This window comes from Macaca mulatta, chromosome 4 (assembly GCF_049350105.2).
Source record: "Macaca mulatta isolate MMU2019108-1 chromosome 4, T2T-MMU8v2.0, whole genome shotgun sequence".
Taxonomy (NCBI): Eukaryota; Metazoa; Chordata; class Mammalia; order Primates; family Cercopithecidae; genus Macaca; species Macaca mulatta.
The window spans coordinates 125,114,496-125,134,550 of NC_133409.1; the positions used below are offsets into that span (position 1 = coordinate 125,114,496).

Below are 20,055 nucleotides of genomic sequence, written 5' to 3' on the forward strand. Positions count from 1 at the left end.
TCAGCTAGCCCCCAGGTCTTGGGCACCTCACAAACCTCTGCAGCCTCAGTATCAAAACAGCAAACTGCTGGGAGACTTAGGGGAGTACAACAGCAATTTTGCCTAAACTGTGGCTACTATTAATATGTTAGCTAATACAGTATGCAGTGATAACTGCGCCAGCAGTGCCACTACTAGCTGTGCAAAGGGGTCAGTCGCCTATGAAACAGGGATAATAAGGAAACAGTGCTTGTGACTAAATGAAGTAAAGCAGGTAGAGTGTAACTGACTGATAGCACTGACTAAAAAAATTACACACACACACAAGTTAATATGTATAATGTATCTAGAATTGGCACTGGCATGTATTTATAGTAATAATAGCTATTATATTCTTACCATTATGAATGTGGGCTTATTTATTAATGAGAATTTGTGCTTTCATAAAAAGGAGGGAAAATGGCAAATGCTCATACCATGATTTGAAAGAAATAATTTCTAAAACAGGTTTGTTTTTTCTTTTGAGATGGAGTCTTGCTTGGTCATCCAGGCTGGAGTGCGGTGGTGTGATCTCAGCTTACTGCAACCTCTACCTCCAGGGTTCAAGTGATTCTCCTGCCTCAGCCTCCCAAGTAGCTGGGACTACAGGCATGCACTACCATGTCTGGCTAATTTTTGAATTTTTTATTAGAGATGGTTTTTACCATGTTGGCCAGGCTGGTCTCAAACTCCTGACCTCCCCAGGTGATCTGCCCACCTCGGCCTCTCAAAGTGCTAGGATTACAGGAGTGAACCACCACGCCCGGCCTAAAACAGGTTCTTAAACTCATAGTTCTGTCTCTTATTCCGTACTCCTATATCAAAAGAATGCTATAATGATCACTTTTAGGCAATGTAAAATTCTGAAGGGTTTCCCTAATTGCCAAAATATTAAATTACATTTACTGTCAAGACATTTTGGTGTAAAAGAAGGGACTAGTGTTTTTAGTGTGAAGAGCCACTCTTCAGTGGCATGTCCTTAGGCAAGCCACTTCATCCTTATGGACCCCACTTCCCTCCTTTCTAGGAGAGAGAGCATGTGCCCTCCACCTAACTCAAAGAGTTTTTAAAGTTTCAAATAACAACGTATATTAAGCGTTCTTTTAAATTACAGGCTGTTATACGATATTAACTATGATGCCATCTTGTTTTGTGACTCCTGGAACACAGGCACACCCTAACATGAAACTTTAAGCCAGACGAATGATCCCTATCACCCCCGACCCCAGCCCTTCACTACCTGGGTGCAGGTTAAGCCACAAAGAAAGAATGACAGGAAGGCAGAAGGAGCTACTATGTCATAAGTTTTGGGAAACACGTAACAACCCAATCTCCCAGTCCTATGATTTTCCCCCCTGCCAGTCTCCAAAACCCATCTCCCAAATATCTTCATTACCATCTTGAGCTTTCTATGAGCTACCCAATACCTAGCACATAGTGGGTGTTCAGTAGCCCCTGAATTTAAGGCCAATTTAGATTGAATTTTTATCTCTTTGAGGAAACTCATCTATTCATCCATATATCATTCCTACATTTTGAAATGTGACATATTTAAGAAAATTCAGGCATAAAGTATTAGAGCCTGGAGAGCCAGGCTTCCTGGGTTCAAATGTGGAGTTTACTGCTTTCTAGTTGTGTGACTTTGGACAAGTCATTTAAGCTTCTAAGCGTCAGTTTCCCTATCTGTAGAATGGTGATAATAGTAACTTCCACAAAGACATGGGGCCTGGCATATAGTCCATGTACATTAAATGAATAAACAATAGCATGTGTTTTAGAAAAGACTTTCACACTGTGTTTTTCCTCTGCTCTCACACTGTAACAACACAGAAGACTACTGTGACCAAATATGTGGGGGATTTTCCCCACCAACAAGCAGTGGACAGCAGCTAAGTATCCTCCAACTCAGTTCCAGTACTATCTACACCTGGACAGTGTCAGATTCCACAAGTTGAAGGCTCAGTCCCCAAGACCCCACTCCCCACCGCTGCAAGTCTAGGCCTCCAGAACTTCCGACCAACTGGCTTCAAATTGGGGTTCCCATGTCCCCCTCTTTGGGTTTAACTTGCTGGAGCAGCTCACAAAATTCAGGGAAACACTTACTTATATGTACCAGTTTATTATAAAGGGTATTACAAAGGACATGGATGAAGAGATGTGTAGCGTGAGGTACAAGAAGTAAGGGGCACAAAGCTTCCATGCCGTCCCTGGGCACATCACCTTCCAGGAGCCTCCACATGTCCAACTATCTGGAAGCTCTCCAAACCCTGTCCTTTCGGGTTCTTATGGAGGCTTGCTTCATTATATAAGCATGAATGATAACCATGTAGAAATGTGACTGGACAAAATGGGTATGCTCTCACTCTAACACAAGACCAGTCTATTCAGATTCTTCTTGGCCTCTGGGTGTTGAATTCCTTCCTCCAGGGCATGGGACAGGACCCTCTCTGGAATGAGGGTCTTTTGACCCACAATCAGACTAGAAACAAGGCAGGCGAAAGAAGGTCAGACAGAGATTCTTTTTCCTGAGGCCTAAAGCACCCCAACATTATAACGTAAGACTGTCATAAGGGTTATGGGAGTTATGAGCCAGGAACTGTGGATGAAAACATTATATATATATATATATATATATATATATATATATATATATAAAGTTGTAATATAGTATTTTTTATAAATTACAATAATTGTTAAAAAGTAACAATAAGCAAGATGGTTTGAGCCACTGAGGAATGCAAAACTCAGACTCCATTTAGAATTGATCATAAAAACAGGGAGAAAAGGGAATCACCTCTGTAGAAGGAAGAAATACAGAAGACAAAATGCAGTCTAAAAAAAGAGCCTAGTGTACTGATAAATTCCATCAGAGATAAATGGAAATCCTTTAACAGTTTGTAGAACTGCTGCCAAACATTTTAATCATGTAGATCAGTTCATACTCCAGGTCATGAAGTATGAAATTTCTTCCACAATTGACAGGATGATGTGGTTAGGGAACATTACGTGCACACTTCTAAGTACAAACGGTAAGGTTTTATTCTACCCAGTTACACTACTTTATTAGTTAACATAAAATCAAACTATTAGAGCAAAATTACATATGAGTTTCATGTTTTCATTTAAAAATCGATCTTGTACGCATGATTCTAGTTTTTAATAGTGTAGTGTTCTATGCCATTGCCCATGTGGTTTCAAAAAAACACTTTAATAGGATCAATGTTAGCATTTTTCTCTATTTTTGCTTACCTTAGGAAATCCTTTTCAGCTAGTATTACTTTTTTAAAAAGAAAAAAAAGGCCTACAAAAGTCTAGAATTACTAAAAAAAAGTCCTTGAAATGAACAGCCACATATTAATCACTTTTCTCCTCAGCTCAAATGTTAATTAAGCAAGTTGTAATTTAATCACTGATGTGCAGTAATCAGAATTCATTTTACATTAATCAAACATTAGAATATAATAATATTCAAAACCTGAGGCTTTCTTTTTAAGAGGAGCACTTCAGAGGGCTTTTGTACCTACCACATGTGAGGCATTAATTCAAGTTTGAGGACAATGACTCAGCTTGAAGGAAGGCGGGGTGGAGTAACATCCTCCCCATTCCTTTAGGAAAAAATCTTTTCTTTCTAACTAGGGGAGAGCGAGTGAAGTGGTTGAGAACATGCCCTCAACGTTCTGAAGACATGGAGAGAGGTGTGTTACTTGTTATGCGGCTCCCTAAAAAGAAACATCAGTTAGAGGGACTTCCAGTAACTGAGGCCACCAATTTCTACTTGCGCTTTACTTTTTCTGGGAGTGGAACGGGTCAGGTTTGCTAGTATTGTGAAAATCCATGAGGAAGCATTATTTCTCTCTTCCACTTGCCTCATTCTGAGTGGAACCCCAGAACCTCGTGTAGGGCTTAGGTTTCTCTGCTGCCATCCAAGAAATTATTTTGAGCGGAGAATCTCTCACTCTCTGGCTCTTTTCTCCCAATAGTAACAATAATAATGCCTTACTTGTTAAAAGAGATGCCGTGGTTTTGAAGTATTTTCTCGGCAAACGGACACTTCATATTTGGGTGTATTAATGGAGGGAGATAAAACACACATGCAGTGTTTCCTGAACTTTTTGGCTCACATGCTTCTTTGCTCATGCACAACCTAGAGAAAACTATGGAACCAACTCCTGTGTACAGTTTCAGGGAATTCCAGGTGCCTAACAAGGTTTTCTTTTAACTACAGTTGCTCACAAAATTTACACAGTAACTTGTGACAAACGTTCACAGGAAGTAGATAAAACTTTTCAATATACCGTTAAAGTCTTTCCAAAAATCTATTAACATTATATTGTTTAGAAATTCTGTACAAGTCTACTACTATATTACCTAATAAAATCTTAAGCAAGAAAAAGGGAAAACTATCTTTTCATACTTTCAGGCCAGTGACTAACACTTCGTCTTCTATGTAGGGAGGTGCCCAATAAATACTGAGAGACAAACGGAACCGCGGAATCCCGTCCGCCAGGTCAGGGGATAAAGAGAAGCCGCAACGTCTTTACTGCACGAAGCACCCGGTAACTTACTGCCTACCCCTCACTCCTCTCTAATCTTTGGTCTCAATGGATTGCTGGGTTGGTTTTGTTTTATTCATTTTTGCTCTTTTAGTGTTCTGAAGCAAGGAAACTTAACTTCACGTGGAGGGCCACTGTAAACTGCTGCCTCCCTTAAAAATGTATGACGGGAGAAGAGTAAGTTAAAAACATTTGGGGCCACACAGAAGGTTCTAGAAGCTCTGCAGACCCACGCTGCCACAGTCGTTAATCGCATGGAATCTCACCTCTTAACTTTTATCTCCTCTTTTTCCTGCTCCCCAACACCTAGGTAAGTTAATCAAAGTGTGGCCACCATCACGCCCTCACAGGTTTAGCTTACAATGCGTTTTCTCTTGGACAAGGGGAGAAAATCCAAGAAATAAACAAAACTACACCACGTCCATCCACAACAAATCTCAACAAGCAACTTCTGTTGCCGCAGCCTCACTGTGCCCCAGGGCCCGGCCCGCCACACGCGGCCTCCGTCCGCTAACCGCCCGCGCGGCGAGCAGAACGCCCGAGACCGCCCGCCCGCCCGCGGCTCACCTGAGCTCCAGCTGGTCCAGGCTCTCCAGCAGGCGGCTGGAGCGGTCGGCCATGGAGGAGGAGCGGCAGAAGCGCCCCTCGTTGGCTTTAGCGTTGATCTTCGCCTGAGCCATCTAAGCCTCCGACGCGGGGCAGCCGAGAGGTCACCGGCCCCTCCGGCGGCGGCGAGTGGAGCGCTCCTCGGGCTGCAGGCGTCGCCGTCACCACGCGGGCGCCCGCCCTCCCTCTGACGCCCGCGGGGGCAACCCGGGAGGACTCGCCGACACCGCGGCTGCCGCGTGGCCAAAGAAGGGCAGGCGCGGCGCCCGCGGGGCTCGGGGACGCCGGGCCTGGGAGGGGGCTGCAGCGGCTGGAATTAAGAGGTTCGCGGGCCACAGGGGCTCGGGCCTGGGGAGCGCAAGTCTCTGAGGCACGGGGAGGGGCAGACGCAGAGACTGAGCGCCTAATGTGGCCAGCGGATCGTCTGCTCCTCGGACCCAGGAACTACCCGAAGCCCGCCCGGACCCACAGACCACCCCCAGCTCCGCCCCGCGTGGCCCCGCCTCTTCGTGCAGCCTAAAAGTAACCAACTTCCCCCACACGAAGGTTCCTATCGGTCGATGGGTTGTGGGTGTATTGCTCAGTGATGGCTTCGTTTAGTTTCTTCCAGCACCCATAATTCAAAGCAAGAACAACGACATTAAGGGTCCTGTGATATAGGGAGAAAAGGTCCTTTTGTGAAACAGAAGGCAGTTAAGTGCAGCTCCTAGGCAGCCCACACTCACCTGACCTTCCTGTTACCACTTTATACTAAGATGAGAGTAACGAATGCTCGGACAACGCTGAAGCTATTAAGTAAAAAAGAAAAAGCTACTCCATCTTTCCCTATCTAGGTAGATGTAGGAAACAAAGTGAATTTACTTCATTTTTATCATTCTAAGGATTACAGGTGTGAACCACCACGCCCGACTTAATGAAGGAGTTTTTAATTTTTGCTATTAAAATTATTCCTGTTGAGTGAGCCGAGATCTCGCCACTGCACTCCAGCCTGGGCAACAGAACGAGACCTTGTCTAAATAAATAAATAAATAAATAAATAAATAAATAAATATTCTGAGTGAAATAATTGGCATTAAGAAGTCCTCAACTTTTAATTTTTTTTTTTTTTTTTTTTTTTTTTTTTTTTTTTTTTTTTTTTGAGACCGAGTCTCGCTCTGTGGCCCAGGCTGGAGTGCAGTGGCCGGATCTCAGCTCACTGCAAGCTCCGCCTCCCGGGTTCACGCCATTCTCCTGCCTCAGCCTCACAAGTAGCTGGGACTACAGGCACCCGCCACCACGCCCGGCTAGTTTTTTGTATTTTTTAGTAGAGACGGGGTTTCACCGTGTTAGCCAGGATGGTCTCGATCTCCTGACCTCGTGATCCACCCGTCTCGGCCTCCCAAAGTACTGGGATTACAGGCTTGAGCCACCGCGCCAGGCCAACTTTTAATGTTAACAAAAAGATGCAGTAGGCCTCTAGGTCAGGCACCAGCTGTCGGTAAAAGATGGAATAGAGCTGAGGATACAAAGATTAGTCTACTTAAAAAGTTAGGTTTTGGTCCCCTCTCCTGATAGCTCTATGCCTCTCACTGCAAGGATGTTAATGTACACGGCACAGAAAATGATAGATAATAATAGTCTAAAGCTGAACCAGCACCTTTAATCAGAGATCAAAGTCATTTAAATACTTGAACAGAGTTGAAGCCCTTAAGGCTGGATCCCAATTCCCTCTGAACTCATTCTAAATCCTTATTAACTCTTGGGGTAGGGGATTATTTGACCTTATTAAAAATACTTTATCATGACACAAACGAAAACAAAACACATTTTGTGAGTGGTTTGAAAGTCTATCAAGTGACTTTAGAATCATCCTGAACTCTTTTTCTCTCATATCCTAGATCCACCTCATTAGTAAATCCCATTAATTTTACCTTCAGAATATATCCAGATTCTTCCCAATTCTACCGCCACCATTCTGGTTCATGCTACCTGGTAAGTTAGTATCTGAAGTACTACAATACCTTCCTCTCTGGTCTCCGTGCTTCTACTCTTGCCTCTCATGTACATGTTATCTCAGTGCAGCAACTACAGCAATCCTAAATTAGGCAGATCATACCATTTATTCTCAGAAACCTTCAATCGCTCCTTACCTCGGAGTAAAAGCCAAGGTCATTAGAAAAACCTCAAGTTCATTTCCTATTACTCTCTTAGCTCATCCTCTCAGTGATACTAGTCTTCCTGCTTTTCCTTGAATATACTAAGCTCCTGTCTGGACCTTCCCCTCCTCCACCTGGAACTCTCTTCCCTATATATATTTTCATCCTCATTCCCTCACCTTCTTCAGGTTTTTGCTCAAGTTTACCTATCAGTGAGATCTTTTCTGACCACTCTATTAAAAATAGCAAGCCTCCCTGCAACTCCCTGTCCCTGCACTATTTATTCCCTTCCCTTCATTTTCCTTCGTTACATGTATCACCATCAGATATGCAGTTTTATTTGCTTGCTTACTAACATTGTACAATCTCCTTCTCTCCACCAATGTGTGCTCCACAGAGGAGTAAAGGGCTTTGTTTTGCTTACTGGTATATTCCAAGTGCTTAGAATAGTTGCTGGCACATGGTTGGTACTCAATAAATATTTTGTGACTGAATGAATTAATGAGTGAATGATGTAATGAAAAGATAAGCATCTTTGTCAATGTTAGAAACATTTACTTTTGATGATAATCCATATAACTTTCTCTAATGTTACACAGCGATTACATCTCCTTTTGTCTAAATCAAAGCCAAAGTATGAATTTTAAGATGATTTTTAATTATTTAACAGGTAGAAATACAATCAGTGACAATTATCAATTAAAACATTAAACAACCCAGTTACCTTTTCTTAAGAGTCATGATGAAATATCCCTTTCCTGTTATATCAAAAGCCTTATTCTCTACCACACACACCACAAAAGCTTCTTAATAGAGCATCAGTGTCCATGACACCTTTGTGTAGAATCTCTGGCAACAAGGAGCTGTCTCCTCTTGCCCTGCCCCCACATCTGCTTAACCACTCATCTTTCTGGAATGCCTCTTTTGCTCCTCACTATTTTGTGAGCTCCCGCAGATGTGTTTAAGGTCCAGCTCAGTGACTATCTCCTAGAGCCTTGCTTGACCACTTAAACATACAAACTAAAAGCAAAATGTGGTCATTTTGGAAAGATGATTGATAAATTCTCAAGCCACAATGTCTACTTTTAAAAAAATGCAAGCAGGGAGGAACAGAAGTGACATATCAAGAAATTAAAAACACAACTTGTAGATTGAAAAGACTATAGTAATAAAAAAATTCACTTTCACACTAAAATATTTAGTGTTACAGAGAAGGAACAAAATTCTAGCCTTTATATTTTGTCTTAAATATAAAGGAAAGCTTTATATTTATGGAAATGTTTTTAAGTTTGGTAAATAATTACTACTAAAAATTTTTAGAGATAAGACATTTCTGGTCAAATAACATGAAGCATATACACAAAGATCATATGACAAGCCCTTCTTAGTCTTCTACTTATGTCGTATTTTGTATTACTCACAATGGGGCCTCAATATTTAAGAATTAAATATGTAATACCAAATGAAGGAAACTGACAATTCAGTGAATAACTAAACTGAAGACATTCTATATGAAATAAAAATTTTAAAGAGTTAAGGAAGATTATTCCTGAGTAGGCTTTCAACATTATTTCTTGAAGATATTATGTTTACACAAATATATAAAAAAGGACTAGTATTATGAAAAATAATTTTATGCAAATATTTTGACACCATTCCCTTTAAACAGGAGATCATACAAGTCACATAAAAGTCTAAGCAGGTAAAAGGAATGGAAATTGTTTCATTTAAATTATTTCTTAAAAATTAAGGTGTATTTTTTATTTTAGCAATGTGCTGCTCTAATTAAAGCAATAATTCACATCTGCATGGCACCCACAAAGAACACTGCTGATAAAATTTTAAGTGTTTCCATGATCAGTTTCCATTACCCTCTTCTAATAAACATAAACAAAGATCTCAAAGGTAATATATAATAGTGCCACATGAGAAGTAGAATTTATGGAAAACTTGACCTATGTCACCTTTTTTATATTCATTTTCACTCCTAAAAAAATAAACTAGAATCATTTGTACAGTACAAATAAAATTAAAGAACTAATGCTATTTGGGAAACAACTATTAAGAGCTTTCCTTTTTTTTTTTTTTTAAATCCTTTAAATCTAAATATATAAATTCAAAGTTAACTGGGAAACTGTTATACCTATATTAGAATACATGATTTATATTTGCATGAACATGTATTCTATTCCTTCTGTACATGTTTGCACATTAACACAAAAATACAAAACAAAGATCAAATTTTGAACATATGAAAGCAAAACCATGTTTTCAAATACATTTGTAATAGTGGATTTCTGGTCTCCTTTAGAAAACAAACTCAAGAATTCATTATCTGAGTCTCTTCAAGGCCACTTGATGTTGTGTGGTAATATCTTTAATTACATTTCCTCAAGACTTCTTCTAATAGCTTCTTCTAATTCCACATCTGCATTAAAAAACATAGAATTTTAATACTTAGGGCAGAAAACTACTCAACATGTGCTATATTTTTTTAAGTTTCATCAACTGTATTCATCTTTTCAAGAAGGAAAGTAAAATCACAATGGAAAAATATAGGATAACTTGGCAGTTTCTCTACCAAAAATTTGAGTATTTTGAAATATGAAAATCTAGATATGATCTTGATTGAATTTTATATATGAACTTAGTGTGCTAAGGAACTTGCAAGTTAATTCCACTTAGGGATGTAGAAAGTCAACAAACTTTTAAAATCACTGACAGGTAATAACTTATTTCAACATAAAATCTATATCACTTATTTCCTAAAAGACTCGAGGTGATACATATAAGACTTTAAACAGAAAGGCAACTCCATGAAATGACAAAATGTCACAGGCCATTAAAAATTTAGTTTAATTTTTAATTATACCTCAATAAAGCTGGGGAAAAATTAGCTTCAAGCATCCTAGCATCTAAGGTAGTGAAACTCATAGCCACATAAATGTCATCTGAGAAGCATATAATATAGGCTGTATGGAGATGTATGTAAACTCATTTGACAAATATTTATTGAATGCCCATTATATACCAGGAACAGCAATGTAACAGTGAACAAGACAGACATTACTAGGTTCACAATAGTTGGGTTACATCTCCTCCTTGGGAATGATGCTAAAATCCAGGAGGGTGAAATTTGGTGTCAATTTCTTGGCCTTCACTAGCTTCTCACACCAGATTTATCTCATCCTATCTGGTCCACAGTCTCTCAGAGGCTACTTGGCTGCAGGCACCAGTGATCTCCCTAAGATACAACTGCATGTTCCTCTGAGTTGGGACACTAGTGTTGTCTAATTTAAAGTACCACAAACTAGCATGAACTGTGTATCAAGTTAAAGCTACACTCTAGGATCAGTTAGTTGCCCCTAAGATGAATTAAAAGGGATGAGGAAATGTAAAGAAAAGCGAAGACACTCTTACCAAAGAAAAACAAGGGGACAAGACTTGTTTAAGATATGAACACTTATTATAAAGTTACAGTAATTAATAATGTGGTACTAGTGCAAGAATAAATAGATCAAAGGAACAGCACAGACAGCTCAGAAACAGACCCATGCATATATGGATATTGGATTTACAACAAAGGTAGCACTACAGAATGATAGGGAAAGGTCTTTTTAATAAATGATAGTAGGTTATATGTATACGTATATATATATATGAAATAGTCTAACACAATGTCTGTTTTACAATTAAAGTTATAAAAATTTTTGAACTAAAATTCAAAATCTGAAGTATGGTTTATACTAAATGTTTCAAGTACAAGTTTCAAGTGTTATGTAGTATACATAATTGTATGTGCTATACTTTTATACAACTGACAACAGCATCACCACAAACACATGAGTAATGTGTTGTGCTGCAACATGAAGACGGCTATGACACCACTAAGCAATAGGAATTTTTTAGGTCTATTATAATCTTATGGGACCACTGTTTCCCTACTTAAAAGTAGGGAAAAGCTTACAGAATAAGGATATAAAGAAAGTATTTCTCTATAGCTGTACAAAATGTTTGTGTTTTAAGTGTTATTACAAAAGACAAAAAGTTAAAAATTTTAAAGTTTATACAAGTTACAGTTCAAGTTTAGGCATATTGCTTTCACATCCTTATAAAGTCAAAAAATCATAAATCAAACCATTGTTAAGTACAGCAACATCTATACAAATATATCATACCTCCAGTGAGCTTATAGGTATTAAACTTGCCAGCTGAAAGACTATAAAAAACAAAAGGCAAGTATGGTCGTGTGCTGTGTATCAACTTTTGGTAAACAATGGACCGCATATGCAACAGTGGTCCCGTAAGATTATAATAGACCTGAAAAATTCCTATTGCCTAGTGGTGTCATAACCATCTTCACGTTGCAGCACAACACATTACTCATGTGTTTGTGGTGATGCTGTTGTCAGTTGTATAAAAGTATAGCACATGCAATTATGTACAGTACATAACACTTGAAAATTATAATAAACTCTGGTACTGGTTTAGGTATTTACTATACTTTTTATTATTATTTTAGAGGGTACTGCTTCTTATAAAAGTATATTGATGATCCTGACTCTTTGTAGGTCTAAGCTAATGTATGTGTTTGTCTTAGTTTTCAATAAAAAAGTTTTAAAAGTAATTTAAAACAATTTAAAAGTAGGGAAAAGCTTATAGAATAAGAATATAAAGTATTTCTCTATAGCTGTACAAAGTTTTTGTGTTTTAAGTGTCATTACAATAGAGACAAAAAGTTAAAAATTTTAAAGTTTATACAAGTTACAGTAAGCTAAGGGGAACTGATTATTGACGAAAAAAATTTCTTTTTAATGTAATATAGGCCGGGCTTGGTGGCTCATGCCTTAATCCCAGTACTTTGGAAGGCCAAGGTGGGCGGATCACCTGAGGTCAGGAGTTCGAGACCAGCCTGGCCAACATGGAGAAACCCCATCTCTACTAAAAATACAAAAATTAGCCGGGCTTGGTGGCACATACCTATAATCCCAGCTACTTGGGAAGCTGAGGCAGGAGAATAGCTTAAGCCTGGGAGGCGGAGGCTGCAGTGAGCAGAGATCGCACAACTGCACTCCAGCCTGGGCAACAGAGCGAGACTCCGTCTCAAAAAAAAAAAAAAAAAAAAAATGTAGTATAGCCTAATTGTACAGTGTTTATAAAATCTACAGTAGAGTACAGTAACAACCTAGACCTTCACATTCACTCACCAGTCACTCACTCACTCACCCAGAGCAACTTCCCCATCCTGCAAGCTCCATTCAGGGTAAGTACCTTATACAGGTGTACCATTTTTATGTATTTTTATGTCTCTATGTTTAGATGCACAAATATTTAGCATTATGTTACAATGTCTACAGTATCCAGCACAATAACATGCTATACAGGTTTGTAGACTAGGAGCAACAGGCTACATGATATAGCATGGGTGACAAAAACTTTAAGCTGTCTTATGTATGTTCAAAGAACTAAAGGAAACCAGGAAAACAATGTATGAACAAAATGAAGAGTACCAATAATGAGGCAGAATTATTAAAAGCCCATCAAATAGAAACTCAGGAACTGAAAAATACCATAAATACAATGAAAAATCTTTAGAGGGGCTTAATGAATTTGAGTACAAAGAAGAAAGAGTCAGCAAATTTAAAGATAGGACAATTTAAATTATCCAGTATGCATAGGCATGGGGAAAGACTTCATGTCTAAAACACCAAAAGCAATGGCAGCAAAAGCCAAAATTGACAAATGGGATCTAATTAAACTGAAGAGCTTCTAAAGGAAACTACCATCAGAGTGAACAGGCAACCTACAGAATGGGAAAAAAATTTTGCAATCTCATCTGACAAAGGGCTGATATCCAGAACCTACAAAGAACTCAAACAAATTTACAAGAAAAGAACAAACAACCCCATCAAAAAGTGGGCAAAGGATATGAATAGACACTTCTCAAAAGAAGACATTTATGCAGCCAACAGACACATGAAAAAATGCTCATCATCACTCGCCATCAGAGAAATGCAAATCAAAACCACAATGAGATACCATATCACACCAGTTAGAATGGCAATCATTAAAAAATCAGGAAACAGCAGTTGCTGGAGAGGATGTGGAGAAATAGGAACACATTTACACTGTTGGTAGGACTGTAAACTAGTTCAACCATTGTGGAAGACAGTGTGGCGATTCCTCAAAGATCTAGAGCTAGAAATACCATTTGACCCATTGCTGGCTATATACCCAAAGGATTATAAATCATGCTGCTATAAAGATGCATGCACACATATGTTTACTGTGGCACTCTTCACAATAGCAAAGACTTGGAACCAACCCAAATGTCCATCAATGACAGACTGGATTAAGAAAATGTGGCACATATACACCATGGAATACTATGCAGCCACAAAAAAGGATGAGTTCATGTCCTTTGTAGGGACATGGATGCAGCTGGAAACCATCATTCTCAGCAAACTGTCGCAAGAACAGAAAACCAAACACCGCATGTTCTCACTCATTGGTGGGAACTGAACAATGAGAACACTTGGACACAGGAAGGGGAACATCACACACCAGGGCTTGTTGTGGTGTGGGGAGAGGGGGGAGGGATAGCATTAGAAGATAAACCTAATGTAAATGATGAGTTAATGGGTGCAGCACACCAACATGGCACGTGTATACATATGTAACAAACCTGCACGTTGTGCACATATACCCTAGAACTTAAAGTATAATATAATTAATTAATTAATCCAGTATGTGTCTTGGTTTGGGTTCAGTCGAAAAATGAAGAAAAGTAAACCGAGTCCAAGGGACCTGTGGGACACCATCAAGTGAACTAACATATGCATTACAGGAGTCTCGAGAGGGGAAGCGAAATAGGATCAGAAAGAATGTTTGAAGAAATAATGGTTGAAAAACTCCTAAATTTGATGAAAGAGGTGAATCTACATATCCAAGAAGCTCAATGAACTCTAAAGAGACCCACACTGAGACATGTTATAGTCAAACTGTCAAAAGCCAAAGACAATGAAAGCAACAAGAGAGAAACAACTCATCACATACAAGAGAGCCTTAATAAAATTACTAGCTGATTTCTTATAAAAAACCATGGAAACCAGAAAATAAGAATGTCAATCAAGAATTCTACATCTGACAAAACTATTCTTAAAGAAATTATCAGATAAACAAAAGCTACAGAATTTACTAGTAGACCTGCCCTATTAGAAATGCTAAAGAGAATCTCTCAGATTGAAATTAAAGAACATCAGACAGTAACTTGAAGCCATATGAAAAACTAAAGAGCACTTGTGAAAAATCTGTCTGTTTTCCTATTCTGTGGCTAGGTCTGTGTTCTCCTTACCCTCCTTTCTCTGTGCCTTAATTTCATTTACTTTGAGAGCAGTAATTATGGCAAACAAACAACAAAAACAACCAGTAGTAGGAGGTACAAGACATATAGAAATGGTGCCTCAATCATTTTAAAACTGTGGATGTAAGGCCAAATTACTTAATGTTTAGAAGCCTCAGTTTTTCATATAAAATGAAGAGAATCGTCTGACTCTCACAGGTTGTTAAGAGTAGTTTTGACTGCTATTAGTTGAAGGAATTCTCCAAATAAAGCATATTGCTAACATTTATAGGAAGATGGTTTTGCATAGAAAATTATCTATGCAATGCTGTCCTCTGTCTCTTCCAGCAATTTGAGTCAGAATACCTCTAGTTAATAGACATACCTCTAGAGGAGATCTAGGTGAAGATATAAATAATGACATAATGATCATCATAATCCCAGTAACAGTAGCAGCAACCAATATATACTATTTATCATATGTCATGTTATTATATCTAGTAAGGTAGGTATACTAATATTCCCATATTTAAAAGGAGGAAGCTGAAGCACAGTGAAGTTAAGTGACTTGTCCAATATTACACAACTTGTAAGCGCAGAGTTTTAGGCAGTATGAATCCAAAGACTGTACTTTTCACCACCACATTATGCGGCATCTGTTTCCTCTGTCAAGTACAGGAAATAGATTACGTAGGATTGTTATGACTGGCCTGTGTGGTCAGAGTTTGATATTGGTCTATGGGGAACAACAAAGAATAAGACAAATCACGGAAGGAGGGGGATTACCCTAAGGCAAAAAGCCATAAGCAAATTTATCCTGTCTTCTGCCACTATTTCTCAGGCATTTACAGAGTTGTACTGGGAAAGGAAGGAATAAAAAGAGACTTAAGAGGTTGCTTAAATTTTTTTTCAGTTTTGTTATCAGGTGTAGACGAGAACATTATTTTGCTTCTGTGGTTCAGGGTCAACAAAATAACCCAATATTCTACAACAAAATAGACTCTATCTCAATTTCCCTTATCCATTTATAGGGAAATGGTGGCTCTAACATGTTTTAAGTTTGTTAAAAGTTTATTCATTTCACAAGCAATCATTTTGTGCCAAACACTGTGCTAGGTGCTGCTGAAGTAAAGATAAATAAAACATGATCCTATACCCTAAGGAGCTTACAGTCTGTGGAGATGAAAAATATAGACAGAAGTATTTTAAATCCATTTGGCCTGGTACAGAGGGAGCCCAGAATAGACAGTGATTGGCTGTGTCTAAAGATGGACAATCTAGGAAAGGCACTGACCATAGCAACCTAAGAGATGAAATTCGAGTTAGCTCTTCTGGGGTGATGAGGAGGGGAAAAAAAGAAGAATGTTAGAGAAAAGTGCAAAGGAGCCCATATTCCTTAACTTATGTGAAACATCGTGTGCTTCTCACACTTATTTTATATAAAGCATCAGGATATAAAACACAAACACCTTTGGTTTTTCTTGGAATTAAAGGATTTTATCCCCACCTCTATTTTAACTGTGACAACTAGTTATAGGTTTAAAGTATCTTCTCTTGAATCCTATAAAAATAATTATTTTTCCAAACCAAATAATCACAAAAATGTAACATCTCCACCTCTAAACCATAAAATACATTACATAGATAATATCTGGTACATATCCAGTTACACAAATCTCAGATTTCCTAGGTTAGGTAGGAGCCCACAAAACTGTGACGGCTTGTAACTATTTAAAAGTTGTAATTTTGCCTGGCATTTTCCATGGGATGAGTCACGAGGTGTCAAATAAAAGTTGCAAAATCTGAACTCTTTAGACGTTCAGTACTGTTTATCTTTTAGTGGCCTTGATAAACAACTTAATTGGCAGTTTTTGTTCAAAACGCACAAAAGTTCTTTCATTTGTTTAATTCATCATTATGTGGCTACTAAGCATTGAGCTAGACCTTGAAAGACCATGCTGGGAAAAGAAGTTGGTCAAAAAACTTGCTTCCTTCCAATTAGGTGTAGATTTATTGCCAGTTTTGTTTAACCAATGAATTTGGCTATAAGGCAGAAAGACTACAGCTATCTACTTCATCTAATGGATGAATCGATTCCACTGCCAGACTCCATTTCCCAAACTCCTAATACCATAAAGCTCTAGTATGCTCTTAGTTAAACTACTTATACTATCTGAGATCAAAGAAATGCAAAGAAAACATATCAGTCGGGCCATTCTGTTTGTGTGTTCAGTCACATATTTCCATCCCTACTTTCCAGCCTCCACATTCCTACCCTACAGTCTCCAACAATAAACATTATACTGGAATGTACGTGAAGATTCCTACTGCTTTTCTTTAACGTCAAAGATGCTGATATAATACTTTCAACTTCTCCAGTGAAGCTCAAAGTATTTTCTAAGATCCATTATCTCATTTCCCCCTGGTTATTAAAAAGTGCAGTCTGTTATAGAAAAACCAAAGTAAAGAATGGTTACAAGACACAACCAAATAATGGTACAGCCAGCAAATGATTTGATGCCAAGTGACATAAAAAGTTCTCTTTAACCTACGGAAGGAAATAGCTTTTCCTTTAAGAAGAGTAAAAGAGAATTTTAATTTTTAGCTGGGCGTGGCAGAAGCACACGCCTGTAATACCAGCTACTCTGGAGGCTGGGGCACAAGAATCGCTTGAACCCAGGTGGCAAAGGTTGCTGTGAGCTGAGATTGTACCACTGCATTCTGGTCTGGGTGACAGAGTGAGACTCTGTCTCAAAAAAAACCCAAAAACCAAAAACCAAAAAAAAAAAAAAACCCTTTTTAAAAAAATTTATTTAAAAAAGCCCATTACATTTAGATACAGGTGCTTGCTTTTAGAGTTCCACTGCCTGTCTTTTAATACTCTTAATACTGTTCAAGATAAATAACAATTAGGAAATCAAAATTGTCTCCTAGCCCAGAGTTAGCAACCTTTTTCTTTTTAAAGGGTTAGAAAATAATTATTTGAGGAGGGCGGGGGTGGATGGGCTCTACTGTCTGTGCCACACTTACTCAACCTTGCAGTTGTGGTACAAAAGCAATAGCATAGACAATACTTAAATGTATGGCTGTGTTCCTAAAGATAGTGGACTGGATTTGATCCAAGGGCCATAATTGGGTGACACATTCTAGCTTTCTAAATTAGTATTACCCCTAAGTCATCTTACATGAAAAATGCAAAGCTATCCTTCAAACTGAGAAAATGTTTTAACTTGGGGGTAGAAGGGAGTAAGAGGGGTGAAAGGGTGAGAGACAGAGAAATTTAAAAAAAAAATGCAAATACAGTCAAGCAGAAAAGAGATTAACTCTATTAGGTTACCTTCTGTGGATATAAATTCTTCTCCTATTGAAGTATTTTTGGCACCCATGTTATCATCACTGTCACATTCTGTAAAGAAGAATCAACACATGCAGTTATTGTCCCATAAATTTATGTATACTCAATATTATTTTCAATAATTTCTCATACCCAACCTTACTCATTACAATACAGTTCATTAGTGTTACACTACTTTCCCACACTAGGTTTTTTCCAATGCTTACCAAATATTATTAAAAATTGTGACAGATTAAATTCTCCTATAATTTGAAAATCATATGCATTCATCTCTATGGAGATAACACCATAGGTTTTAATTAACAATGCCTCTTGCATAGCACAAGCTTACTTACCTGATGTCTTACATGCTTTCGTAATGAGAGACCAAAGGCTTTATAATACGGTATGACTGAAAAGGCATTGCAAAACTCACTTAAAATTTGAACCATGGAGCCTAAGGAGATTAATGTCTAAATGTCATGTGGGATCCCAAATGAGGTCCTGGGGTAGAAAAAGGATACTGAGGCCAGGTGTGGTTGTTCACACCTGTAATTCCAGCATTTTGGGAGGCCGAAGTGGGTGGATCGCCTGAGCTCAGGAGTTCGAGACCAGCCTGGGCAACATAGCAAAACCCTGTCTCTACCAAAAATACAAAAATTAGCCAGGTATGGTGGCACGTGCCTATAGTCCCAGTTACTTGGGAGGCTGAGGTAGGAGAACTGCTTGAACCTGGGAGGTGGAGGTTGCAGTGAGCTGAGATCACACCACTGCATTCCAACCTGAGTGACAGAGTGGGACCCTGTCTCAAGAAACGAAATGAGACGAGATGGGAAAAGAAAGAAAAGAGGTGAGGGGAAGGGAGAAAAGAAAAAGGACATTGGGGAAAACTAAAGGCTGGAATTAGTAATAATGTCCTAATGTTGTTCCATTAATTATGCCAAATGTATCACACTAATATACGATGTTACTAATAAGGGAAACTGAGTATGGGTACATGGAAACACTGTACTATCTTCACAACTTTTTTGTAAGTCTAAAACTATTCTCAAAAATAAAGTTCATCTTTAAAAAATTTGAAACATGGTACTATCAATGACCTAGTATTTTGCTTATCACTTTAACTATATTTAAATCAACATATATTTATATCAAGATATAATTATACAAATATAAACAGATATGCATCTATATATATGTGTCAGTGACTTGAATCAGGACTTAACTAAATACAAACCATATAGACATATTTGTTTCTGTGCAAACTTAAAAACTTAAAATACACATTAAAAAGACATTTAAGTATCTATAAATAAAAATTAAATCACTATATTTCACTATATTCTTTTGCTGCAGAAATTTTTTTTTACAAGTCATCTTTGCTATGAATTCCAGCAAAATACTTCAAATATTTCAAGCAATGTTTTCAGTAAATAAAACATTACATTTACAAATTAAAGAACAAAATTAAACCTCTAAACCAGGGGTGTCCACTCTTTGGCTTGCCCGGGCCACATTGGAAGAAGATTGTCTTGGGCCACACATAAAATACACTAACACTAATGATAGCTGATGAGCAAAACAAAACAAAACAAAACAAAACAAAACAAAACAAAAAACGCAAAAAAAAAATACTCTCATAATGTTTTAAGAAAGTTTATGAATTTGTGTAGGGCCACATTCAAAGATGAACTGGGCCACATGTGGCCCGTCGGCCGCAGGTTAAACAAGCTTGCTCTAAACATTAAGAACAAAAGGAAAATACCCACAGGTTTCTGTTATTACAATTTAAAGTCAAGGTCAGTCAAAAGCAGTATGTTACAACTCATCCAAACAATTTATCATTGCTTGCAAGGCCTAAGGCTACTCTTCAGGTTTGAATAATGACAAATCCTTGATTTGTCAAGGATTAACTTGACATGGGGTTGCAAATATTAATATCATAAAAGGTTTCTTTTGCCTCAGTCAACCCCCTCAGAAGAACAGAGAAAATCGTAAATATTCTTTCTTATTTTCAGTACCTTTGCATGGAATTAGTTTTATCAAACATATTTTTATCATGGTGTC

The 20,055-nt window shown here is 38.1% G+C and overlaps 2 protein-coding genes across 10 annotated transcripts in view; both read right to left on the reverse strand.

The window, feature by feature from the left end:
- Nucleotides 1–20,055, reverse strand: part of BAG2 (BAG cochaperone 2) — a 406,790-nt gene that overhangs the window by 7,006 nt on the left and 379,729 nt on the right. The window contains 1 exon segment of one of the 2 annotated variants that reach the window (NM_001260703.1): nt 5,139–5,285. In NM_001260703.1, the coding sequence (NP_001247632.1) occupies nt 5,139–5,251 (113 nt within the window). In that variant the 5' untranslated portion in view covers nt 5,252–5,285. 2 annotated transcript variants of the gene reach the window in all.
- The window catches only part of ZNF451 (zinc finger protein 451), an 82,433-nt gene continuing 70,224 nt past the window's right edge, over nt 7,847–20,055 (reverse strand). For 7 of the 8 annotated variants that reach the window (XR_003728605.2, XR_013416066.1, XM_077998857.1 and 4 more), the window contains 2 exons: nt 17,992–18,060; nt 7,847–9,740 (listed from right to left, as the gene is read on the reverse strand). Coding sequence is in view for 6 of the 8 variants with exons in the window: in XM_077998857.1 (XP_077854983.1) it covers nt 9,694–9,740; nt 17,992–18,060 (116 nt within the window). In the remaining 2 variants the exon portion in view is untranslated. 8 annotated transcript variants of the gene reach the window in all.